General features: G+C 37.9%; 2 protein-coding genes across 5 annotated transcripts in view; both read right to left on the bottom strand.

The window, feature by feature from the left end:
* The window catches only part of eif3c (eukaryotic translation initiation factor 3, subunit C), a 35,869-nt gene extending 19,441 nt beyond the window's left edge, over window positions 1-16,428 (bottom strand). For all 4 annotated transcript variants that reach the window (XM_077224653.1, XM_077224654.1, XM_077224655.1 and 1 more), the window contains exons 1-10: window positions 16,249-16,428; window positions 14,785-14,900; window positions 13,542-13,607; window positions 13,266-13,455; window positions 10,695-10,820; window positions 10,286-10,337; window positions 10,036-10,163; window positions 9,798-9,922; window positions 6,446-6,691; window positions 5,447-5,588 (exon numbers count right to left, since the gene is read on the bottom strand). In XM_077224653.1, the coding sequence (XP_077080768.1) occupies window positions 5,447-5,588; window positions 6,446-6,691; window positions 9,798-9,922; window positions 10,036-10,163; window positions 10,286-10,337; window positions 10,695-10,820; window positions 13,266-13,455; window positions 13,542-13,607; window positions 14,785-14,882 (1,173 nt within the window). In that variant the 5' untranslated portion in view covers window positions 14,883-14,900; window positions 16,249-16,428. The remainder of the gene's footprint in view (window positions 1-5,446; window positions 5,589-6,445; window positions 6,692-9,797; window positions 9,923-10,035; window positions 10,164-10,285; window positions 10,338-10,694; window positions 10,821-13,265; window positions 13,456-13,541; window positions 13,608-14,784; window positions 14,901-16,248) is intronic.
* A 1,522-nt stretch (window positions 16,429-17,950) lies between these two features.
* ppp4cb (protein phosphatase 4, catalytic subunit b) lies at window positions 17,951-26,443 on the bottom strand. The gene is made up of 9 exons (XM_077224669.1): window positions 26,307-26,443; window positions 23,848-24,125; window positions 23,702-23,753; window positions 23,279-23,329; window positions 20,683-20,784; window positions 20,409-20,582; window positions 20,122-20,248; window positions 19,852-20,041; window positions 17,951-18,225 (listed from the first exon to the last, which is right to left on the bottom strand). Exons 2-9 carry the CDS (start codon window positions 23,943-23,945, stop codon window positions 18,096-18,098), a joined length of 924 nt encoding a protein of 307 aa, XP_077080784.1. The 5' UTR covers window positions 23,946-24,125; window positions 26,307-26,443; the 3' UTR covers window positions 17,951-18,095.
* Between the last annotated feature and the right edge of the window lie 409 nt (window positions 26,444-26,852).

The following is a 26,852-nucleotide window of genomic DNA, read 5'->3' as shown; positions in this document are numbered from 1 at the left end:
AACGACTAATTTTCTAACGACTAATCTTTCGACTAATTGTTCGATTAGTCGACTAATCTAAACGACTAATTTAAAAAAAAAAAATCAAGTGTTTGTTATTTCATTGTGTCCATTTAATTTTGAACTCAACTGAAGGGCCAAAACATAAAATGTCACCTGTTCAAAAACATTATGTATTAACAATCAAAGCATTAACTATCTGCATTTCCATTATGCTATACCATATTAGTCAGAGTCCTAATCTAATCCTCTATTAACAAACATGTATGTATTAATTAAATTAGCTCTTTGTTCATCTATGCTGTTAAATAAATTTTTATTAGCTTACTGTAAATTTTTTATGTACATTTCTGAAATGCATAACTGATAACATCACTCTGAATTGTAAAGTAGATGCAATACATGCATTTTCTGATATTGTGAACAGCGCTACACAAATAAATTGGAATTGAAAGAGTCTAGCCCACTACGCATAGCTCTGCCTAATAACGAGTCGCGCTGAAAGCAGGCAGGCAGATATGCAGCTCGCGTTTACACTTGCGTGCATGGCGGGCCCGTGCCGCGGTTTGCGTGAATGTGAAAATAACACGGACTCAGGTGCGCACTTGTTCAGGAAGTAAAGTAACCTGCGCATGCGTTTTAGCTTATTATGATGTATTTAGTTAAAAAACATATGTAAGGGATGATAGTGTTGATGATTTACCTTGGATACGAGCGAGAGTGAGCCTGCAGTGTATTCGTGCTTTGCGCGTGGAATCAGGGCAACACATTTGGAAATCCATTGTCTCCTCAAAAGAGTCCGTTTGAAAAACACAATACTGACCCGCGTTCTGTTTTCTATCATGCGCCGTGCACGTTTGCGATGGCATAATATTCACGCAAACGCACCAGTGTTCGATAGAATTAAGTTGAGTGTGAAACAGACCAACGCTGCGGGGGGCGCCGGGAACAATCGCGCTCGGACCGCAGCAAACGAGCCCACTTTGAAAGCACCGTCACCTGCCTCCGCAATTTTTCATATCAAAGCAGTGAAGGCGGGGCGGGAACGTGAAGGAAGAGGATAGCAGATTAACCAGCAGGCCGCGCACGGCGCACAGACTGCTGTGTGGAGGTGAATTAAAGTCAGCCGTTTGAGACGGGTGACCAAAAATAAATAGGCGGTCAATAGTAAAACGACACGTCGACTAAAAAAATTGCCGTCGACTAATTTGCATGGTCGATTGCGTCGACTAAGTCGACTAATCGCGGCAGCACTACAAAACACTTCGTCAATTTTCATTTTACAATTATCATCTCGCTCTGTGCGCGCGGTCTGTGTTTGTGTGAGAGAGAGCTCGCGCAGCACTGATACAACGGTTTCTTATCCACAAGTAACGTGCTAGTTTTCATACAAAATTATTATGTAACATAGGTACTTTAGTTATTATAACACAATAACGTAACACATGCAGTCTACGTTTCTCAACACTGAGAATGAATAAATAAACGCCTGTTTGCAGACTCGCGCTTATCAGTAGCCTAAATTAATCCACAAATCACAGCACTTTCAAAATCAGTAAGCCATAGCGATTTTAATGTTATTTAGATTTATTGTTCATCAATACTTAAGCTTTTTATAATTTGCATGGCTGTATGATGTCTTCATCTTATCTGAGTGACATGAATGACAGAGTATTTTAAGATATTTTAAGATGTGATTGCGATCACTCCGTGTGATAATAGAATCCAGATTAAGTTAACTCAATACAATACTACAACTTTCCACATCCACCCCAGCCCGTTTACCTTCAGGAGTCAGAAGTACCGTGACTACTGTAGCCTAAGTTACTGTCCTCGCTCATGAACTCAGTCAGAGGCGGCCGCGGAAGTGGAAGCGAGATCGAGCGGGATTCTTTATGGCTGTCGATTTTCAGTTTTTTTTTAATGATAGGCCTTACGCATCTGTCAATCATACCCGCTTGCTATTTGGGGAATGAACTCAGCGCTATGATTGGTCGAACTCCGCTTCTTTTGCTGTTGCTTTTTTTTTTTTTTTTTTTCGCAGACACGTCTGTACGCCAGAAATCCGGCGTGGCGCCGGAGCGCTATCAGGCCTGCTTCCATAATACTATGGAAGTCAATGGGGTACATCAACCGTCTGGTTACCGACATTCTTCAAATTATCATCTTTTGTGTGTTCTGCAGAAGAAAGAAATTCATACAGGTTATAAAAAACTTGAGGGCGAGTAAATGACAATTTAAATTTTTAAGTGAACTATTCCTTTAAACGTGTTCGATATTTTGAGCATCGTTTTCATCTGCCACATGTCTCCGAACGAGGTGCATGTTTCTGCACGTGTTTGTGGTGACTTCTGTTAATGTGGTAATTTAGCATTAGGGGTGGGGGAAAAAAATTTGATTCTTAGGTGCATTGCGATGCGGACGTGGACGATTCTGAATCGATTCACAAATGTCAAAAAGTTTTTCTTTTCTTTTCTCTCTAATAATGCAATATTGACGGGACGCAAAAGGCAGAACTCTGAAGTACAGACGTGCAGTGCCTGGACAGTCTGTGGCGTGCACATAACAGAGATGCATGATGGCTGAGCACGAAATTCGAACAGCACCCTCTTTGTTAAAAGCCAACGTATGGAAAATGGGCAATTTCATTGTGACCCATTTTGTATTTTTTTATGAGAGCTGCTTTCTATATTGTTTAGTTTTCACATCAATATGCTGTAAACCGATCTGTTATACGTACATTGGAGGGCAGTAAAGTAAACCTACGTACACAGTCACAGTGTGTATAAGTGCAATGCCAGTCACAAAAAGTTACATTTTGACTGTGCTTTCTGCAGATGTTCATTTACTTTTTTTGTATTAGCTGTTTTTTATAGTGATATACAGCAAAAATTTCAAGTCGTAACTCTTTATTCAAGTTCAGTTGTGTATAAGAGCAGCTTTGTATGTTACTAATTATTCAGAATATGTGTAAGTCCACAAGCATTATGTTTGTATGAGAGCTGCTGGTACATAATTCTATATTTTTGAACGAAAGCTGTTTGTGATTTTGCTACAGCAAAATGTTTATTTTTCTGAAGGATTATATTGCTCATTGCACATAACAGGAGGATGTTGGTTAAAAGTCTACTAAAAGTTAGAGATTCAGAAAATGCTGAAGTTTGTATTCATTTACAACAAGTATGCTGCTAGTATAGGCACACATTTATTTTCCTGTTAGTTCTTTGCAATGTTGGGACATATGCTGGCAAATGTAACCTTACAGTTGACTTGCCAAAATCCCTTCCATTTGTTTTATTAATAAATGAATATAGGAGGTATTGGAAGTAAATTCTTTATGGTCATCACAAATACTTTGCTCTAAAAGTACCAAGTAGTCACAAAAAAAGATGAATCGGTTTAGCATCGCACCCCTCCGAATCGTAATCGAAGTCGCCTAGAGATTCCCACCCCCATTTAGCATATGATGCCCAGCTTTTCTCTGTGACAATATACAAAGCCAGCAAGAGCATGATGCCTAATTGGTTTCAATTCTGAAAGTTGTGCATTGCATTACAGCCTTAAAGAGGACATATTATGCCCTTTTAAAAGGTCTTGATTTGGTTTTTGGAGACTACTAGAATATGTTTGCATGCTTTAAAGGAGTAGTTCACTTTAAAATGAAAATTAGCCCATGATTTACTCACCCTCAAGCCATCCCAGGTGCATATGACTTTCTTCTTTCAGAAGAATACAATCAGAGTTATATTAATAAACACCCTTGCGAGCTTTATAATGGCAGTGAATTGTACCCATCAGTTTGAAGCTCAAGAAAGTGCATCCATCCATCATAAACGAATTCCACACGGGTCTAGGGGTTAATACATACGGATTCGACTTAAGTGTAAAGCGCAACTTGTGCGACGCACTGCTGATATTTACGCTACACCATGAAGCACTACGCTACTTCAGACGTCACAAGTTGCGCTTTAGGTGCAAGTAGACTGCGTATGGCTGTAAGCTGGAATTTTACTTTGTAACGTGTTAAATATGAATATTTTTCTTACAAAAACTCATCGTTTTGCTTCAGAAGTGCTCAGGAAACATTTTAGATTGCAAATTGCTAGGGTCCTTTTTCCGCTGCACTATTGAAAGTGTGTTAAAGTACTGTATTACACTGTGGTCCCTCAGTTGTACGGCAGCAGACAAGGCAGCCCTCCAAAGGAAAATTATTACAACCCAGAAACTCACTAGCTGTTCGCTACTCTCCCTCGAAAGCATTGCTTGCTCCCACTATCTCTCAAAGGCCAATAACACCACAAAGGACATATCACATCCAGGGCACCACTTGTTTAATCTTTTGCCCTCAGGCCAACGGTACAGATCCTTAAGAACAAGGACAACAAGACTAAAGGACAGCTTCTTCCAGTGGCAATCTGGACTCTAAACTCAAAAATGCACTAATGGCAAAGGCCAGGGTTAAAATACTATTCCAGTCATGTTATTTAACTAGCCTACATGTATTATTTTTATTCAAATCTCTTCATCTGTCTATACTGCTGTCTTATGTAACGTGCAGTATGCCAACGTGCAATATGACCACTTGAACACTTTATTAGGACTTAAAGGTTGTATCAGTGATTTCAGGCCCAAAAATAAATGTCTAATCTTTCCTAACTATCCGCTAGCTGCCCGCCCCATAAGCATGCCGTCCAAAAACCGCGTCTCTACAAAACCACACCTCAAAACCAAAATAAAGTGTTCCAACCAATCACTGACAGGGGCGGGTGTTGTGAGGTTTTGCGCTCGTGCACGGCTGGACGCGAAATCGGAGCAACACCCGCCCCTGTCAGTGATTGGTTGGAACACTTTATTTTGGTTTTGAGTGGTGGTTGTACCCATTTGTTTTTGTGTGCAGATCTCAGAGCCTACGCTGCCTACAGAGACGCGGTTTTTGGACGGCATGCTTATGGGGCGGGCAGCTGGCGGATCGTTATGAAGGATTAGACATTTATTTTTGGGCCTGAAATCACTGATACAACCTTTAAAACAAATGCACTAAATAAGAGGTTAATGTGAATACTAAGTCTCTAACTGTACTGTAAAGTCTAGAGTTTATTTCTTGTTGCAGTTATATGGTTGTCCGGTTATATAGCTATATGTATGTCCTTTAAACATCATTCAGGAGCAGTGCTCCTAATTTAGTTGTATGCAAATAAAATGACAATAAATGCTTTCAATTCAATTAATGCTTTCATTTTCTGGGAGAGAAGCAGTGACACTGATATAGAGAATGACTTCCGCTGGAGGGACTTTGTGTTGTGTGTGCAGACCTTTTTCATACTCAAAGAGCAACATCATGCACTAAAGAAAGCTGAAAATGCAAAAAGCGCACAATAGGTCCCCTTTAAGCTGAAAATTCTTGATGACTAATGTAATACCGTCAGCACGCCAGAGAGCTTCTCACCTTCATGAAGGCAGCTAGATTGGGGTTGTAGTCGTATAGGGAGGCGATGATGTTGAACTTAATCTTGACGAGGATGCCTTCTCCGAGGTTATTCTCATTAGAAATGCCAGCTAAAGCATGAAGGAGCTCGATCTGAGCAGCTCTGCATGACAAAAAAAGAGAACATTTTTGTATATGCCTGTTAATATTTTACAATGGAAAAATGACAAGCTGAGTAGCTAAACTACCTTTCAAAAGTTTGGGGTCAATAAGAATTTCTTTCCAAAGAAAACATTTTTATGCAACAAAGACACATTCAATTGATCAGAAGTGAGAGTAAAACATTTATAATGTTACAAAAGATTTATATATCAAATTAAAGCGATTCTTTTGAACTTTCGATTGAAAGAATCCCAAGGAAAAAGGTTTTCTACAAAATTATGAAGTAGCACAACTGTTTTCAACATTTATAATAAGAAATGTTTCTTGGAGCAACAAATCAGCATATTAATGAATTCTGAAGGATCATGTGACACAGACTGGACTAGTTAAGTTTTGCATCACATGAATAAATTACATTTTAAAATATATAAATATAGAAAACGGTTATATTTCAAAATATTACTTTTTTGTTGTTGATAAAAATCAATGCAGCCTTTGTGGGCATAAGATACTTTTTAAAAACACAAAAAAATCTTTCCAGCCATCATTCTTTTGAACAGTCGTGTATATTAAAAATTATATATACTTAAAATGAGTAATTAGAAATATACTTTTATTTGAACCATTCTATTTTCAAGTAGTTAAAATATTTCTCTTGAATACATACGAGTGCATAAACTTAGTAATTTTCTAAAAAGTTCAGTTTTACAATTTCATTATTCATGAATATTGAGTGGCCCTAAAATCTGAAAACTTTGGAGTCCACATAAAAGGTTAAATTATATGATTATTTTTAATATAAAATGATTACTGACCTGTCTAGGAGCTCAACTCATTAAAAGGCTGATGTTTTCATACCTGTCTGTTCCCTTCTTTCCTCTGGCCTGCAGGATCTCGCTGAGTTTCTTGACCACGACAGCAGTATTGATTTCTGTGCCTTTGGCGAACATCTTGGGTTTCTCCTTCACAAGCGGCGCACCGCCCTTCACAGTCTCCCATCCTCCTTCCTCTCCATCTCCCTCCTCCTCTGCTCGCTCCTTATTCTTGTGTCTCTTCTTTCTTTCCTCCCTTTTGCTGTCGATCGGCTTGTCGCCGTCTTGAGCTCTGTGCGGGCAAATGATTATGAAGTCTCAGTGGAGTTTAAAAGACACTTGCTGCCATTAGGGCACAAAGAGAAAAACAGTACAGGAGTGTGATATTGACAAAAAAAAAAAAAGATATAATTATATCTCGATTGCATCAAGGAAGAATAGACAATTTGGTCTAGTCAATAAGACGTGACAGATTAGACAAATTTCTAATGAAAGTTCAGGTAGACAGACACCGATTAAGTGCGTGACCATGCACTCGCACAAATGTAACCGCTTAAAATTTTAACTTGCACATTCTCAAAAAATAGTCGCAGTCTGGAGCCCTGCCTATTCATCATAAAAGTAATCCAAACAACTCCAGTGGGTTAATAAATGCATTCAGAAGCTAAGAGATGGGTTTTTGAAGGAAAAATATCAATATTTAAAAAGAATTGATGACCGCGGAAGTACAGAGGATAGAGCAAAACAAAACACTGGTCAGGCATTAGAAGTCTAAAACAAGTTTGAGAGAAAAGTGTCAGAGGATTTCGAAATATGAGAAGAGGAGATATGTCCTACGTCGGGTCAGAGGTCAGTCACTCTTCTACCGGAAGTTGACTCTCTTGTGAATGCGCCTACGGCTGTTGCCGGAAGCCAGTGATCATACTTTATGAAAGTTTTAAATACGGCTTTTTTTTATTTTTTTTACAAAAATCCATTGCTTCGCATCCAGGGATTAAAGTGAAAAAAATTCTTCTGACTGAAATTTTTTTTCAGGCCAAGTCATATTCCTTTAACTTTATTTAAATAGTCGAGACCAATAGCGTTTTAAGGGTAGATGTTTTAAACCGCTTTAATATTGCCAGTTTTTGATTTTACAAGCTATTTTAATCTATGAAAAAAAAATACTTAGCTTTACAAATAATCAACCATCTACATAACTTTTCAGTGCATGTTTTTATTTATCTTATAAGACCAAACAATGCTAAATTATATTAATATATAGTTTGTTTCATGGCAAATCGTTTTGGCTGAGGGCAAAGTGAAGTTTCATAACTTTATATATTTAGGCTATTTAACTTTAACTTTTTAGCCTATTAGAGAGCTGACTAATGTTTGACTGAATTGTTTGCTGTATAGCTTCTTATATTAGGCTACTTATAATTTTATACTGGATATTATTGATCATTGAAACTGACATTTAACAAAAAGAGACAGGGTTGTGTAATGTTATATATTCAAAAATATATAAAATATTCTTTATATATTTTACCATGCATTCTCTTGTATGTGTACATGCATAATAAAATAAAACGATACAACCCATGATCAATAATGTTTCATATTTTTTAAATGAAAACAAAAAGCAGGGTTGTGTTTTATATTTTGTGTTGTTATAAATATATGGGGTGAAGATAATCAATGTGCGTTGTCTGAACCACATTTGTGTGGCCATTAATATGTTTATGATAATATGTTCATTTATAAAGAGGTGTTTTGTATACATTTCGTTTTATTGTTGATGAAAAGAGGCAGAGTTGTATTTTATACCATATTTCGTTTTATTGTTGCCTAAATATAGCCTACATAAAGAGATAACCGGAGTAGCCAGAGGGAGCTGAGTGACGTGATCAAGAACGCCGCGGTTCCGTTTGCAGAATAACCGGACTCGCATCCTCTCGTCCTCGGGAGTTCCTTCTCCTGAGTCGAACTTGGCAAGTCTGAATTATCAAGGACGCAAGTCCAAAGTTTGCGTATTGGTATTGAGAAACGGCCAATATTGACCCGCGTTCTGTTTTCTATCATGCGCCGTGCACGTTTGCGATGACGTAATATGCACGCAAACGCACCAGGGTTCGATAGAATTAAGTTGAATGTGAAACCAGACCAACGCTGCGGAGGGCGCAGGGAACTAACGCGCTCGGATTCGGACCGCAGCAAACCAGCTGTAGCCTGACATGCACTTCTCCAAATCTAAGTGAACACGGAGCAGTGTTTCTGTGAGCGGGAATTGAAAACCCGGAGTGGACCATAAGCGAAGTGATTACAGAATGTTAGAGTGGAGAGAGGAACGTGCTTTCGCTCCAATCCAGGCTTTATCACACCTCCCTCAGCAAGGTGAATACACCTCGTCTTTCCTTAATTAAGACCTATTCAAACTAAAATTAAGACATTTATCACACTATTTGATAAATTCACTTTTCATAATGTTAAGGCCGTAAATAGGCTTTCATTTAAGACATTAAGGACAGACGGGAACCCATAGACTCGCTGCAATTAACGGAAATCCGTCGTAGCGACGGAGAACTTTAATCCCTGCGCATCGCAAGACATTTCTAAACACACTAGAGTCGTATGGATTACTTTTATGAGGGATGGATTTGCTTTTTGGAGCTTCAAAAAATTGAGCACAATTCAATGGCATTACAATGCTGGAAAGAGCCAGGATATCATTTTATATAATTCTGTGTTCAGCAGAGAGAAGAAAGTCATATACACCTAGGATGGCTTGAGGGTGAGTAAATTATGGAATGATTTTCGGGAATTTAATTCCCGTAGTCCGTAATTCTTTCAAATGGTTTGTTCAAATGGATCATTTGTTCGGTCATTGAATCATTCCTTAAACTCATTCAAACCGTTTCGAAATAAAGCAAAAACAGACAATATTGTGCATGAAATGCAAGTCAAACTGTTAACTTATTTTTTATCTTTTTAAGAAAATCAATCGGACATTTACTATTGTGCTGATATTTGGGAAAAATAGCACAAGTAAAAATACAAAATATAACAAAACTTATAAGCGATAATGCCCCTGTATATTTTTAATTATTTTTCAAAGAACCCGAAATACTTCGAGCGAAGACAAAAAACAAACTGATGTGACGTCATTTAGAATAATATCAGGTGAAAATGAAGTTCGTTTGGAGTTTTTAACCGGAAAACTTTTTCGGAAAAGTTTGCTCTGCCTGGTAACAACCTTCAAACTACTATTACAGTGAAAGATTGTACTCTCAAATCATTTTTGTTTGCTTTCTGCAAAGTGAGAGAAATACTTGATAATGTCAACATGCACATCGTTAAAAATATTAATTAGACGATACATATCACACATCCCTACTCAACAGCTATGAAGCACATACTTTTTGAGGAAAACCGTAGCCAGTGATGCTGCAGTTCCTTCATTGTCTTCACTCTCACTGCCGCTCTCCACTGTATCAGAGGCCCAATCTTCACTCTCATTATCTTCACTGTCTGACTCTTCATCCTGACACAAGGACAAAGTGGTGAATCGTAAACACATGTTTATGGTAGTCACACAGAACATTTCAAAAAGTCATTTTAGGGTAACATTGACAAACGTGGAGTGTTTGTACTTACAGGAGCACCCTTGAGGAACTTGCTGGCCTCTGGTGCTTTCTTCTCCTCTTCTTGAGGCTTTTTCTTCATAAAGCTCTTGGCAGTGACATCATCATCATCATCATCATCATCATCACTCTCCGAGGATCCTACACGTCACAGGAGCAAAGAAAGAGTAAATGAAAAAGACATAAGACACACCATTACAATATTTCATAATACAACTTTATGGAAAATTGACAGCAGCTCAAGGATAAACAAGAAGGCTAACCACTGCCAATGTCATCCTTCTCCTCCTCTTCTTCAGCTGACTGCTCAGGGTTCTGCAATAAAAACAAAGCAAACATGAGACTGACAGCAAAAAAATAAAATAAAAAAATCAAGGCAATAAAACAAATACAAATGATAATAGGGTAACGCAGGTATGATGTCGTTGATTAGCGACGCACGGACACGTTCCGTGTCCTGGTTAAAACTAGTTTAATAACTTTCTTAGAAACATTTAGGATAATGCAAGTACACAAATAAACAACATATATAACATTGTTCTAGTGGTTTCTGAATATTTTGATCCAAAATTCATACATAATGTGCCTTTAAGACTTAAGGACCGGCTGAAACCCAGTACAAATACATAAACATGCTCATATACAAATAGCGTTTTGGCTACAGTTCAGTACCTCTTTATAGCTGACAATCTCGGTTTCAAAGTCCCTGTTGTATTTGCGGATCTTCTGGCGCAGTGTGCTCAAGGCTTTGGCGTTGTTCTTGTTCATCTTCTTCTTCCCCTCCTTGTCCTCCCATAGCTATAATGAAACCAAACACTGTTGAATGCTCATGGAGAAGTATTAAAGGGATAGTTCACCCAAAAATGAAGATTCTGTCATCATTTACTCATCCTCAAGTCGTTCCAAACCTGTGTGATTTTTTTTTGCTGAACACAAAGGAAGATATTTTGAAGAATGTCTGTAACCAAACAGTAGATGGAGCTCATTAACTATGGAAGTTAATGGAGCGCATCAACTTTTTGGTCATCCTCTTGGCATCAACGAGGGCCTATTATGAGCGCGCTTGCCGCACGCCTACATTTAAAATTGAATTTGCACGCACAAAAAATGCGCTATGTGAACGGCCCCTTATGGCAACGTGTCATTAGCCTATTCCAAAATATTTCCATATGCGTCTCTTTCCTCCTTTCTTGTCAACAAGTGGATTCAGAGCCAACGCATTAGCATGGGAACCGGTTACCACGTCTCAGTGCTTTTATGAAGTGGACGCAACTGTTCACCTTTCGGACAGAGCATCAAGAACCGGATTATACCGGTACTTCGGTACCACCGGTACTTAAAGGACAAGTTCGGTATTTTACACTTAAAGCCCTGTTTTAAGATCGTTTCTGATGAAATAGAACGGTTAAGATTGAAATTTGGACAAATGCTGCTGTCCCGAGAATTTTCGGTTTCTGTGTTAGCACCCCCCCACCTATACAATGGTTTCATAGGGGCACTGGAACAATCATTCATAAAACACATTAAACTTTAGTTTACAAAGACGTGAAACTCACCGAGTGGTCTGGGGTGTTCACTGATATGCTCACACAAAAGATGCTTTCCAACAGGTTTTATCGTAGTTTTTGTCCAACTCCATTGACTTGTATTGGATGTTCTGTGAGGTACGGTATTACTCCGCCGCCGGGAACGGAAATGGGGTTGTTTGTATTCTTTCTGTAGTCTTATGTAGTCGCGGTATCGTAGGCTACGCTATTCAAACATTGGCAAAGGTGCATTATCGCCACCAACTGGGCTGGAGTTAGGGCCGGGAAAGTCTTTGTGAGTACTGTCTATAGAGAAAAAAAACGAACCGCATTGGTGCTTGCAACACGAAGCTGTTCCCGCAAATGCCCAGAGCTCCCCCTCAGCTAAAACGGCAGTTATCCTTAACGGATTTCCCACGGGACTTCAGCGCGAGACTACAGCTAGCCGTCTAAAACACTATTTAGTAGGGGTGTCGAAATTAATCGTTTCTACGATGCATCGCGATGCAGACGAGGACGATTCGGTTATCGGTTCAGTAATAGACCATAACCGGTTATAATGTACTGACGCTTTTCTGACGTCATTTGTCACGTATGTGCTTTGTCGTGATACCATACACTGGCAGAGGGAGGCGAGATGTGTGCGCATAATTAAAAATCCTCCAGCTACTTTAAAAGCCTACATCTGGACACATTTCGGCTTTTACCTGGTAAGAACGACCTGGAGAAGACACACGCTGTGTGCGCTCATGTCACGCACAAATAGAATAGGCAGGAGGTAATAGCTATATTAACTTGATAAACAATGTTAGCCGTGTTCACCCCGAGCTGTTACGCCTGCAGAGCCGGACTGCTTTAGAGTAAGAGAATGAGCTTCAACGTCACCCGAATCCGCAGGAAAAACAAATAATCCACCCGCCTCAATATTGTCCACTGATATAAGTATTCGCTGCCAGCCGATGGGAAATTACAATTATTCTGTGTTGTTACGGGTGATTATAAATGATCGTCATCTTCAACAGTGAACTCTCGACGGTTGATGCGCGCGCCTCTAATGGTGACATATACACTGATGAATGAGCGCTGCTTTTAAATAAACATCTCTTTAAAACAAAATTGATTTGATAAAATTTTATTTTCTTAATGGCATAAACAGGCCTTTGAAATTCAAACTGGAATGTCACTGTTTCTGTCACTGCGACTTCCCGAACAGACGAACACACACGCACTCGCATCTTGTTCACATGTAAGGGCCCTGTTCATGTTGGACAGACATTTTAGTTGCATTTTGTGTCTGTTAAAAGGCACAAAGACACTCTTTATGTATATGCCCCCATAGCTGCCGTTTTAGCTGAGTGGGAGCTCTGGGCATTTGCGAGAACAGCTCCGTGTTGCAAGCACCAATCCGTTTTTTTTTTCTTCTATAGACAGTACTCACAAAGATACAACGATCAAGATTAACTTAAAAATTGCCCGGAGTTCTCCTTTAAAAAAAGTGTCAACTTTCAAATTTGACACAGAAACCGAAAATTCTCGGGACAGCAGCATTTGTCAAAATTCAATCTTAACCGTTCTATTTCATCAGAAACGATCTTAAAACAGGGCTTTAAGTGTAAAATACCGAACTTGTCCTTTAAGAAAAGCTGGTACCATAACAGTTTCATTTTTTTAGTACCGGGTCTTTTGACGACACTAGGCTCCAGTATGATCTACAGACCTGGTTGAGATAGTCCTCCAGATCAGCTAGCAGGCGGATGTAGAACTGCGGCACACCCTCTTTGTCCACGATGGCTTTGCTTTTGATGAACGCTCGACACAACTGCTCAAATTCCTCCAGACATTTGGATATGTCTCGGATCTTCATGGCATTGCGGATCGTCTTAATAAAGTTGGTGAGCTCCTCAAACCTGAAACGCAACGGACAGCCATGCGTGAGTGTGAACGCTCCTTAATTCTCGAGTCCCGATGTTGTACGTTGGCATCCCACACTCACCTCTTGTCCTTGGCACTGCGTACCACTCTTTTGGTGTCCTCCTCATCATCGCTCAGCAACAGGGACCTAAAGAGACACCAGCAGAGTCACTACTGTGTCACAACTGACCACCTAATCATATAACAACCCCTTTTCACATTTCCTTCCTTGCAGACCCAGAAGACATCATTGACGGGTAAATTTATATAGTGGTAAAAAATAGAGTACGACAAACTTGATTTTTCAATGCTTTTTGTCCATTGTAATGAAAACATCCAATAATTGCGCATTAGAAGCCAATGCATTGTTTTTTACCGATTAATTGGCACCAATAACAGTTGCTTTGTGGAACTATTGGCAATAGTTTTTAAATATATTCATTGAAGACAATTACTTTGCAATTCTAAAGTGCTGCAATAAGTTATAAACCATGATAAATTCTGTGCTGATGATCATAAAAATAACTGCAATTAATGATTTCATTCTGTTTTGCTCTCGACAAAGTTAGATTTTTTCTTGGAATTTTGTAAAATATAACAATTTATACTAAAAAAATAGGTCAACATGATTTACTTTAATGGTGTGAAATTATAGTGATTATAATAATTATGTATAAATATTATTTCCCTTATTTAAATTGCAAAATGTGGCTACAATTTATACAGCACAATTAATTGTAAATAGATTGAATAACTGCAATCAGACGATTAATCAATAACTACGAAACCAAAATAAAATCATCCGTGTTATGATACTTTTTTTGCTATGATACTTTTTTATGCATTTTAATTTATTTTCATGCGCCACTTTATCTCGATATGTTTTAAATGTCAAAAAAGATAAAAATAAATAAAAAGTCAGGTGGTAAGTACTCAGTAGTGATAAAACTTAGATAATGTTTTGTATTTTAATTTATTATTGGTAATTACAAAAAATTCTTTAAGTTAAGCCAACACTGTTGATTTTCTAATAAAGTTAAGCACCATCTAATAATAAGAGATTATTATTTTTTTATTCATCCATATGTATTTTTAAAGCAACCCGCCTAACCATTTACCATTTTAGTTACTGGTATCAGCAAATCAAAAGCAGTTACAGACAATCTCTAGTTTCCACAACTTTACAAAAAGAGGTGGAAGTCAGAAGAGAGGAAGCAGTCGAATCCCAGTTGTTCCAGAAACATGCTTGCAGGCAAACTAGCAAATAAGTAAATAAATATAGTTTGCAGTGCGTAAAAAGGGTCCATAAAGAAACGCAGACTCACTGCTTATTGAAAGCAGTCCCGGTGGCTTTGGGGGTGATCTCATCAGCGGACGAGGATTCCTCCGACTCACTGTCGGATTTAGCGAAGAAACGTGACATTACAGATGGCTGCTAAAACTGAAATGAGAAATACAGAAATGAGAGAGTGTTCAACAATTTCTCAAACCTACAAGGCTTTGTTTAGAAGCAATTAGGCTAAGATTATAATAAAGCCTACAGTATCATATTTGATTCATGAATTGCAAAGGGCTCTAAATGATCAAAACCATCAATATTATGGTGAAAAACCCGTTGCACACAATGTTGTACATGCCTCATTTAGTCTGATTGATAGTTTATACAAATAAAAGGCATTTAAGTATAATTGTAAACATGTCTTTCTGCTTGGAAATCTTTACTGATTTCTCTAAAGTAAATGCAAGAATAACTTTTATATTGTAGCTAAATAAAACTTGAGTTGACTTTTTTCTTTTTTTAAATGTATCAATTGGATCCATTAGGCTTTTGAGGAAGGTTTATTTGTACATGATCTCAATAATCCTTGTATGACATTGTATAATATAACTTAAACTTACAGAGCCTTGACCATATAAAACTAAGCATTTAAATATAATCTTACTAAGACATACTGTTGACAGATATAGTGACAACAATATAGTATTTATATGCATGTATGCAAGTAGTTTGTTATACACTTATTTCACTGACTTACATTACAAATTATCCGAATTTCATCAACTATTTGGCAACATAACATCAAAATCAGCCTAACATTGGATATTTAAGCACAGTTTGGTCCTCTGTATAAACATTAGGTGTTTTTCCTCATCGGGTATGAGCTCCATATTTTTACTGTATGATACAGTCGAGCCATAAAAGCCTGATGTATCAAATATAATACAAACACATACAAAATTAAAGTATGATAAATATTAATAAGACATTTATTTTCTCTCACAGTTTATTGAAATGAAGTGAACTATAAGAGAAAATAAATGTACCTATTACTATTTATCATACTTCGGGCTTTACAGGTTTAACGGCATAAATTATAAAATGACTAGGAAGTTTAAAACAGAATCCTTATATAGTTACTAAAATAAAAAAAATGAATAAACATTTAATAAAACTCTAATCCAGAAACACATCAGATAACGCTAAGTTACTGGCAGCTCCTCCATTTGCTGATGAATGAACTAACGTTACTCACCTCACTAGTTCACATTCTAAACTGATAAAAGACCAAATATCTGAGCATTAATGGAAATAAACTATAACCAATGGTCCATTTGGTGCGAATGGAAACATATGTGATGCATATTAAACGATTGCTGGGTAGTTACATCAGTAATCGTGTAGACATCGACGAAAGCGTGTCGCGACCGGCTGTTTGAGGCCTAACGGGACCGTAACTTCATGTGAAAGTCAGTCCTACAGAACCGATAAAGTAAATGACAGAACGTACCTGTTATGTGCTGGAAACGTAAGATTCCTCGTTTGTAATTTTCCCTTTGTGTAGATTTTAGATCCAGATTTGCAATTTTGTCAGCACAATTGACGGCATGCGTCAAAGCCCTGTACTTCCAGAGAGAGAGGAAGCGAATCGATAGACGCGCCAAACCTACAGGTCACGTGCTCTACCGCCACCGTGTGGCCTGGAGCAGAGCGACACAAAACATTCCTCACCATCTATTTATGTATTCCACAGAATGAAGGGAGGCACGTGGAATATTTCGTGGTAAAACATTTTCTTATTATTTCCTGACCATGTCATTATCATTATATATAAATGGTGCCCAATGTAAATCAGGTGTTTTCTAAACAGAACAGATGCATTTTTTCCCAGGATTCTTTGATCAATAAAAAGATTGATTCCAACTTGATTGGTTGAGGAGATTCCCCCTTCCGTGTAAACCGCTTTGAGTAACCAGAAAAACGCTATATAAATGTAACAATTCATTATAATTATATAACTTTTTAAAAGGGTTCATGTCCTTGACAATTTCCTGAGAGCTCCGTACCACGTGACCGCTGCAACAGTCCGTTAACCATAGCAGCTCCTCCGAGTAGCACGTCACGTGCTGTCATCTCCAAATTACTGTGATGAATGGCGTGAACACAGCAAAAGTTTAAACGAACAGCATTTATTTTTAAAATATAACTCTTTAGTAACATTAAACATGTCTTTACTGTCTCTTTTAATGCACCCTTGCTGATGAAAAGTAGGTATACTTAATTGTTAAGAATCCCCCACTTTTCAAAAATAGTATTGAATATGCTACACAAAAATGCACAATATAGGATATTTAAGGTTCATTAACTAATAGCAGAATAGCACAAAAACCGTTTTAAAATAACTTGTCACTTTTGGCGTTTCAAATCACATTTGCTGAAGTTGTGATCTAAAACTAATTATTGTTTACACACATTGTGTAACTCCAATTTTCAATTAGAAAAATATTTGATAGAGTGGATGAAATAAGTGGACGAGTAGATCAGGCAGAACATCAGACAAATTAAAGAGGAAAACCGGAAAAATCACATCTTAAATTCATACAAAAGTACATTTTATTTTCACAAATTAAAAATAAAAATCAACAATAAATCCTATAGAGAAAACAGTCAAGAGGGAAAAAGCAAATTTTCTAAATCCAGTTTGGTTTGTGTGTCGTGTTCATGTTTTCCAGTGTAGTTAATGTCCATATATATTTATATATATATATATATATATATATATATATATATATCTTACTGCAGTGTTGGGAGCTCAGCATCTGCAGTTGTTTCCTTCACAAAACTCAAAAGCTGTGAAACTGGTGACTCGGTGAAAACAGATAACTGTAAACTATAATCGAAGCAGGAAATGTGTCATACGCATTCTCTTACACATTTACAACTTGCGTGAGAAGAGAATGTACAGAAATAAAATGAATGAAAAATAAAATGTCCAACAACCTGTTTTAACCTGCCGTTTCAAAACGCAGCTTTCTGAGGAACACCACCTTCCCTTACTGCTATTCACATACATAATAAACGTCTACATCTACAGCATACAATGAGTCTGAGAGCAAGAGATTTCACAGCAGTGGGTGAGAATATAATGCCAATGTGTGTCTTGATGGCAAAGTTGAAGAATGTGAAAGTGGATGGAAAGTAGAAAAAAAAACAACGGAATATTATAGAGAAAGTAAAAAAAAAAAGAAGCACAATTAAGACAGTTGGGCAGGGAAAGGGAAACAGAAAGAGAAATACAAGTACACACAGGGCACCACTTCCTGTTGAGAGTGCTTGCATCCTAAGGACACAGGAAGCTCACAGGAAGTAGTCAGCAACTGGCTTTTTGGAGGGAATGCCTCTCGTTTCTTGTGGAGCAGCTTCGAATATGATGAATTCTTTCTGCAGGTGCTCGTCAAGCTCCAAGATTGCCGCCACATTACCACATCTGTGACAAAGAAAAGGGGACATCACTATGTTAATTAATTACCAATAATATATTTTGTGAATTATTAGTTCTTTTTCTTAATAATACCTCTTATATCCTCTTACGTTGGCTGGCGCTGAGCCAGATACGGACGCGCTCAGTGCTTTTCATACATCACAACTATTCAGTGTTTTTAGCCACCTAATGTTTATTTAAGGTTTCAGAGATTTAAATGAAGAACTATATTTAAAAAGACATTTATAGTTTGTTTAAATTCCGAACACTGATGTCTGTGGAAGCTGCAATAGTAATCCTTTCAATTATAATTTGACGTTGTGTTTTATTCATGTCAGATGCACATTGTTTAGTTTTTGTATTCTCCTATGTTCACTGGCCACTTATTGTTATGCATTTCGTGAAAAATGGATGAATTTGCATGATGTAAATCCGTCAGATCCTCTGAATTGCGGAGCAAACTCATCACGCTTTATATCAACTAACATTATAAAGGTGTTTAAATGACAAAACATTCACTTCCACAAATTTGACAATCGGAATATATCATATTATTCATGATATAGTAAATAAGTTAGTGAATATTTTGAATAACCAAGGAAAAACAAATGCGATACATGTGTGGCTTCATGATGCTTCGGCATGGAAATAATATGTTCTAAAATAAGGGTCGCCTTAAACTGACGCATGGGGGCTCAGCCAGAATATAGACTGACGAGTTCAGGCGTTTCTTTGCTGGAAATAAAGCTTCACTGTTTGGTCCCTCTGCCATAGTTACTCAAGTGTGTACAGTAGCCTCCGTGTCTCTGATAAGCACGGCACAACTTTGTTTTCGTTCTGTGCAAGTTGCAACAGTTCCATCCGTGCAACAGAAACACACGGTGTAGTGGAGCCTTTACGATTCATTTACGATTATAGTTAATAGTGAAATCGGTTAATCGGTGCATCCCTAATGTAGACTAGATTTAAAATAATTGATGTTTATTGTTTGTAACTGAAATAAAATTAAAAAAAAAATAAAAAACATGTTTTATTTCAGCTATAACATTACTCATCTTAATTTTAGTTTAACTTGATGTAAAAACATACATCAACAAAAAAAAAGACAAAACCCCCCCATAAAAATGGCTGAAATAAAACCACAAAAAAATTGAAAGAAAACTAATCGAAAACATTACTCATTTGCAAGGATTTCACTAATTTACTAAAAACTGATGTACCAACTCAATAAATAAAATAACACAAAACAAATCAAACTATAGCAAAAAAGGTGTTAGAAAAAAATAAAACAAAAATTATTTTGCAATAAAATAAAAAGTTAAAATACAGTAAAAAAAAAAAAAAACTTTTAATTTCAGCAATTGCCAAGGAAATGTTTCTCGTTTTCAGCTAGTTTAACTTGATGTATTAAAAAGATACTTAAATCAAAACTATTAAAATGAAGCCAGAAAAAAAACAAGATACAATTACTAAAACTTTATATATTAAAATAAAAACTAATTAAAAATATCAATAAACGCTACAATGGTAATTTAGATACTAAAACTAACGATAGTTCCAATAACAATGACTAGACTTTTCTTTTTCTACATGGACACATCTGAACTCAGCAGCTGTGTGACAGAAACACACCTGTAGCAGTAATTCGGAGCGGACCACACAGTGAGAACAGTCTCGTTGAAGTGCCACTTGTAACCTTCCATGACAAGCTGGTGCGCCCTGCAAATCATGTCGATGTCATTGGCGGCGTTGAACTGGGCCACGACGTCACTGCCGAACAGATATCCAGCACCTCGCGGACTAACGCCCCAGCCGGTGGTGTCTGAGTCAGACAGGGGATACGTTCATATGAGATGCTGATGATGAAGAACATATCTGCTGTATTACAGAAATCAGAATTACCTTCAGGATCAGACCACAAAAGATCACACATGGGCCCGTCATGAGGCACTTCCTGTTTCCTGTCAATGGTTCTGATCTGGTCCAGAGTCTGGATTGAGGGCGACAGGCCTCCGTGTACACAGAAGATCTGGGCGGGTGGGGGCAGGGTCGCAAGATGAAAAACAAATCCAAGTCAGGCCCGTGTTGAGGAAACTCAATTCTATTCTTCTATTCAATTCAATTCTTTTTACATTTTTTTTAGTTGAACTATCCCTTTAACTAACATACAAACAAACAAAAAGACTCACTTTTCCGTCAATGATGGCGGAGAGGGACAGGTAGTCGAAGATCTCTGTGCAGTACCTCCATACCGTGACCGAGCCGTATTTCCTCAAACACTCATCGTAAAAGCCGTACACCTGTGTGATCTGTCTGGACTCGTGATTTCCCCGAATCAGGGTTATTCTGTCTGGATAACGCACCTGTGAGGAGCCACTACCATACATCAATTATGTCCAATTATAACTACGACAAGCATCACATGTCCTTACAGACGTCCTATAAATAACACAATGACAGTACCTTCAGGGCAAGAAGTAGCAGAAAGGTCTCGACACTGTAAAACCCTCTGTCCACAAAATCTCCCATGAAGAGGTAGTTTGTTTCTGGAACATCGCCTCCCACCTGAAGGAGAACAGATTTTTTAACACTCATTTATTAATCAATTACTAATAGATTAGTCAGTATATTCCAGTTATATAACCAGTACACTTGTTTCCTAAATATGCAGCTCAATAACACATCTAGCATGTATTTAAGTAAATAACTGCACCACTGTTTTGATTCCAACTAAGGGTACATTTACACAACAACAATGTACTAAAAACTGAAAAAAAAAAGTTGTTTGTATTTTTTGACAATGCTGTCAAAATCATCCCGGTCACACAGATCCGTGAAAACTACAACCGCTGTATTTTGCGCTGTCACTTTGTAAAAGAAATGCTACGCGCCTCAGCCACAAACACAGGCTGCATCTCGCTCCCTAATCAGGCAATGACTTCAGCCGCATTTCCATACTCTGTTACCCCTTTTCCAACAAAAAAGAACTGGTTCCGAACTGGTGCTGGTTCAAAGTTGGTTCGGAGTTGGTTGAACTTGCGAACCTCCTCAGAACCTGTTTGTTTTTCCACTGACTAGAGCGCCCAGCGAACAGCGTCGTTACGTCACTGTGTACGTCGCCATACGTCTTAGCTAGAAACGCTTGCGAGTACAACATTACTTTGGGAATATCTCTAACTTGTGTACCAAAAAGGCTTTAAAAACAATTTAAATATGCAAGTCTTTTAATCTTTTCCTATGATATGTAATCTTTTCTGATTATTTATGTACCTCTGTCTTGTGTCTTTTTTTTTCTTTCCGTTTATTTGTTCTTTATTGTGACTGTTTTCTTCTTTGCTTACATAATGTTTTCAATAAAAAAATAAATTAAAAAAAACTAGAAACGCTTGCGCCAACTTCAAGCATAACAATTACAGTGGCGGACTACATCGTGTTTCTGCAAATGTTTCTCCTGGCTTTGCGATCCTATATTATGGTCAGAAAAGATGTTTTGAACACATCTAAACCCGCCCCCAGCCCCAGACGTAAGCATGACGTGGTAAAAGAACGGTTCTAGTCCAGCAAAGAGTTGGTGCCGCTTTGGAAACAGTTTCCTGGCCGAGAACCGGTTCTTTGGCTGTCGAAACACAAACAACTGGTTCGCGAGTAGGCACCAGCTCCGAACCGGCTCTCAAAATGCTTTGGTGGAAAAGGGGTATGTGTGTTTCCACTGCAGGAACCAGGGTCTAAATTAAATTCTGGGTAAATATTTCCCTCTCAGAAAGTCCCTGCTAGCGAGGTAGTACTTTTTCAAAGTTCAGGTACTTTCAGGGGTGGTACTCAGGCACTGAACATGCTGATTGGTTGAGTTCATGCCGCATTTTGATTGGTTGAGTCCACACAGCATTGCGGTTCGTGCAGTAAAACAGTCGTTTGCTATTCAAATCAACAATGGAGTTTAAAAAAATACAGGCTTTATTAAGCTTAAATTCAGAGAATGACATCCAGCGGGAACTGTAAAGTAGCGTGCAGTCCTACGTCACCGGACTATTTGCCTTATCATCCCGGTACTTTAGACCGCGGTGGAATCGCAGATAGCAACCGGTCTGGGGGGAAAAAAGTTCCTGGGACAAATTTTTCGGTGGAAACGCGGCTTTTGTAGGCAGTGTTAGCAGTCGGAGGTTCCTTCACGAAACTGATTTTGGACAGACTTCTGAGGCAGCGCAACGGTTTAATGATCTACAGTAAAATAGAGTGAGCTTTGATGAAAACTAAGCAAATTATTAATATTTAATGTGATCATTAGTGGAAAACATTGGTCAAAAACGTACAATTACACACAAATTGACCACCAACCGCAACTTTCAGACACCATCTTTATTTTCTCAACTGTCACAGAACTGAACGCACAGGATTGTGGGATATCAAAGACAGCCAAGGATACATCTCTGCTGCCTTCAAAAATCCATCAGATGAAGATATCTCCGGAGGCAGGAAGAGTAGCTAACATTGGATTCAGACGTGTCTTGATGCCTTCCTACCTTGGATGCATCCTCAGAAGGCAGCATTTTAAAGATTTGGACACAGCCATTGTTGGCTGACTTGAGTTTCGTCGGTGTTTGATGACATTGCAGGGTGTTGCGAATAACGCATTTTGTCAAGAGATGTGAACTTTAAAAGATATATCGTGCTTAGGAAGCAGTGAACACTTCATAGGGACCCTGTCAATTGGAACGCACCCGGTTCACAGAGCTCTCGTCTAACAAGCCGATGATCTGAAGCTGGTGTGTCAGATAAGATAGACATACAAACTGCAGAGCAGGGAGACTTGAGGACTGGAATAGGGAACTTTAGAACTATATTATCAACCAACTCTAATCTGCTAAATCAACACAAGTCATTATAAACTATAACATCAGTATTTTCTGTAAAGCTGCTTTCAAATAATGTGAATTGTCAAAAGCGCTCTGCAAATAATACTGACTTGACATTCGATGTGAAGCACTGCTCATTATATAAAAAATCCTTTCAATGCATTGCTTTACCAGTTTGTATTTACTTTTCATGAAAAATAACTTACCCTAAATAATTCTTTCAGGTCATAAAACTGCCCATGGATGTCACCACACACCTGAAGAGAAGAGAGCGCTTTTACTTCTCATTTACATGATCAAATCATTTTTAATCTTGAAGAAATTACTTGCTTTCTTGTGTGAAACATTAAAGAAGATATTTTAAGAAATATCTCTGTTTGTTTTGTGGTAGTCAATAGCCATCAAAACAGCTAGGTTAATAACATTATTCAAAATATGTTCTTTTGAGTTTTGCAGAAGAAAGCTTGGTAACTACAATAAGGTCCCATTAGTTAATGCGTTGACTAATGATGTGACAGTATGAAATCTTTTGATTTTAATAATGTATTAGTAAGTGTTGAAATTAATATTAAAAACCTGCTTTATAGTGTAACCGGAAGCTCCTTTAAGCACCGTTTGCGGATACTTACTGTTACAGGCGAGTCCACCCTCTGTACGTTACTCTCTTCTACAAGAATCTCTCTGGAACACACATACATTGGTGTTGTATGAGCTTATGATCAACATTAAAAGGCTTTTTAAAGCGACTGATTTGTTTTCTACTGGTTGTAATCACCTGGCTTTGGCACACAGGGCTTTGACCTCGTTTTCCTTGATGAGCTCACACCTCCTCAGCTGGTCGATCTGTCTGTCCAGATCACTCATGTCACCCATGGTGGATCGCCGAGACCGTCTAGCTGTTTCCCCCTCACACGAAACCCGTGAATACAGCTACTGTAGGACTAACAGTGTCTCTCTGTGCAATCCAAACACAGGCACATGCAAACAGACACACACGCACACACCAGATGAAGAGACGTAGAGAGGTGGCGGGACCAATCTGGGCACAGCAACCTGTTAGGAGTAAAGAAAATAGAACAGAAAAAAATATTTTAATAAGGTCAATTTAACTATACTAGATATTCTCCTATTCCAGTGATGAAAAGACTGATAATGAAGTTAATTCAAAAATCTTGCCGATCTGTGACAAGAAGCTTTTTCAATGGGCTTGGTTTCAGAAGTATTCATTTTAAAAGTGTTAAGAGTTGTAAGCCATGAACCAAACCAACCAGCTACGAGGAGGATCACAACATTATAAACTTTGATTTGAAGAAAAAAAAAAGTTTTAAAATTGGACAAAAATACAAAGGTGCAAGACTGTGAACTTAACGGATTTAATGAGGGGAAAGAACTACAATACCATGAAGCATGGCAAATGACAATTGAAGGATGGAGAAATATAAAACTATTGATTTTATATCCAAACCTTTTTTTTGCAGAATCATGGGTAATGTAGTTTTTACCAGAAATTCTGCTGTCATGTAGTAGTATTTGAGTTTATTGCCATATCAGCATAACAAACTATTACATGGTAGATACATACTAAACATTTAACAACCTAATGTCATAAACACAGTATAATGAAAACAAACATTTTTTAAATTAAACTAAGACAAAAAACAAACAAAAATTAGTACAATTCTATAAAATATTCTTTGGATGTACTTGTGCAAAATTTGTAAAATGTTTTTCTGGATCCATAAACACGTCCTTAAAAGTTTGTCCTGATAAAAAGTGCCGTCTCATAACATTAAAAATTGAGCAGTCCAAAAGTATACGTTTTATAGACAAGTTGCAGGTACTAACTACAGTATTGACATTTTGGTGCTTCTTCACCCTTCAATAAATGTCAATGGGTCAGTGGAGTATGACCTGTCCCACACCTTGATCGTGTATTGATTTAAAAGGGTAGACATCTTTTCCCAACCACAGAATTTATTTCAAATCATTTGTTATTTTGACATTCTAACCATTCCGCTCGCCATTTCTCAAATATATAGCCTATTGGTTGATTAAGGGATTTATATACGAGGGTGGGATTTAATTGTGCTGTCAAAAATATTATTAAAAACCAGATGTTGAAATAATGTGCACTGACGGCTTCAACAAAAGCTAGTAAGCTACACCATTGATAAACTCGTAGCTCACAGAAGGTCGGGTTTTAACTTTTGCGATCTATTTCTTAAACCAATCGCGTGCGTTGGAGGCGGGACTAACTTGTTTGTTCGACCAATAGCAAACGGGGGACTGTTTAAAAACCTGTCTAGTTATTTGCCATTCCGTGTGGTGATAGTAGTGACGCAGAAGATGCACACTTGTTTTAGCTTTAATTGTCTTCTAACCGCGAGTAAAACATTAGTCAACGCAAATGACGGCACAATATGACGTCATGAAGAAGAGAGGTCAACAAAGCGCTGTTTACAGTCATTTTAGGCTTTCTGAAAAGTTACAAATGTTTAATGAGGAGTAAAATCTGAATATTGTATGGTAAGTTAGTATTCTTCGTAATGAACAACGTCATGAGAGGAACAATTATTAGTGAATGAGGTCAATGGCCTTTGGTAAAGAAACCTGCTGACTATGCAGCACAACTCCAGTTAAACGAGTTCTAATTTCACAGTCATACACAACCTTAATTTAAAAGTCGAACCAGTAAAACTAATCTAAAACGGGTATGTTAGCGTTACATTCAAATCACAATAGGGTGACAGTTCAATTTGGTTTCTACTTTAGCCGAGCGTTACCACAGCCCTGTTTAAAATAAAAGCTAAAACATCATTTTAAAAATCGAAAGCCTTTCTATTCCTATACGTTGTCAAAATTATTATAGGGTCTAGGTAACATGTAATAACTAAGTTACTTGGCTTGGTTCGCTTGTTACCCAACGTGACGGTGAATTAAACTGACACAACTTTCCTGAAAACTCCCCGATGAATTAAATAACCGTAGACAAATATGATAAACACGCCACCGATAAGTATTAGTCATTATGATGTCCTAATGACAAACTCGACCTCAATTTCCGAATCAATCTGGAATTAGCTGAGCTAACTAGCCTGAGCAGCTAACGTTAAAGGCCTGAGAAAATGAGCTCATCTGCCTAACGTTAGGCATCTGCTCAAATACACGGCCAGCTTGTTCTTCTTTACCACTTAAAACACAACAGAATTCAAAAAATATACGAGTGGGACATACCTTTAATCACTCCGAACAGACCTGTAAAAAATAGAGCAATTAAAGGAATATAACGTCAGTTCGCTTTTTAGGGCTTCCACCCGGCGGCTCGTCGGTCTTTTTCTTCCACCACCCTCTACCGGCGTCAAGCGCCTCCCTTTTGGAAAGCCACACATATGTGACGTCTGCTGCTCCTAGTGGCGTACTTACATTACAGCTAATGACTCTCTGCAGCCTTCTAGTGGCGTACTGACATATATTACAGCTAATGACTCTCTGCTGCCTTCTAGTGACGTACTTATATTGCAGCCAATAACTCTCTGCTGCGTTCTAGTGGCGTACTTACATATATTACAGCTAATGACTCTCTGCTGCCTTCTAATAGCGTACTTTGTTACAGCTAATGACTCTCTGCTGCCTTCTAGTGGCGTACTTACATATATTACAGCTAATGACTCTCTGCTGCCTTCTAGTGGCGTACTTACATATATTGCAGCCAATGACTCTCTGCTGCCTTCTAGTGGCGTACTTACATATATTACAGCTAATGACTCTCTGCTGCCTTCT

The sequence above is a fragment of the Siphateles boraxobius genome, unplaced genomic scaffold (genome assembly GCF_051911475.1).
Source record: "Siphateles boraxobius isolate OS27281-9 unplaced genomic scaffold, OSU_SipBor_1 90, whole genome shotgun sequence".
NCBI lineage: Eukaryota > Metazoa > Chordata > Actinopteri > Cypriniformes > Leuciscidae > Siphateles > Siphateles boraxobius.
This window is presented reverse-complemented; position numbering and strand designations above follow the sequence as displayed.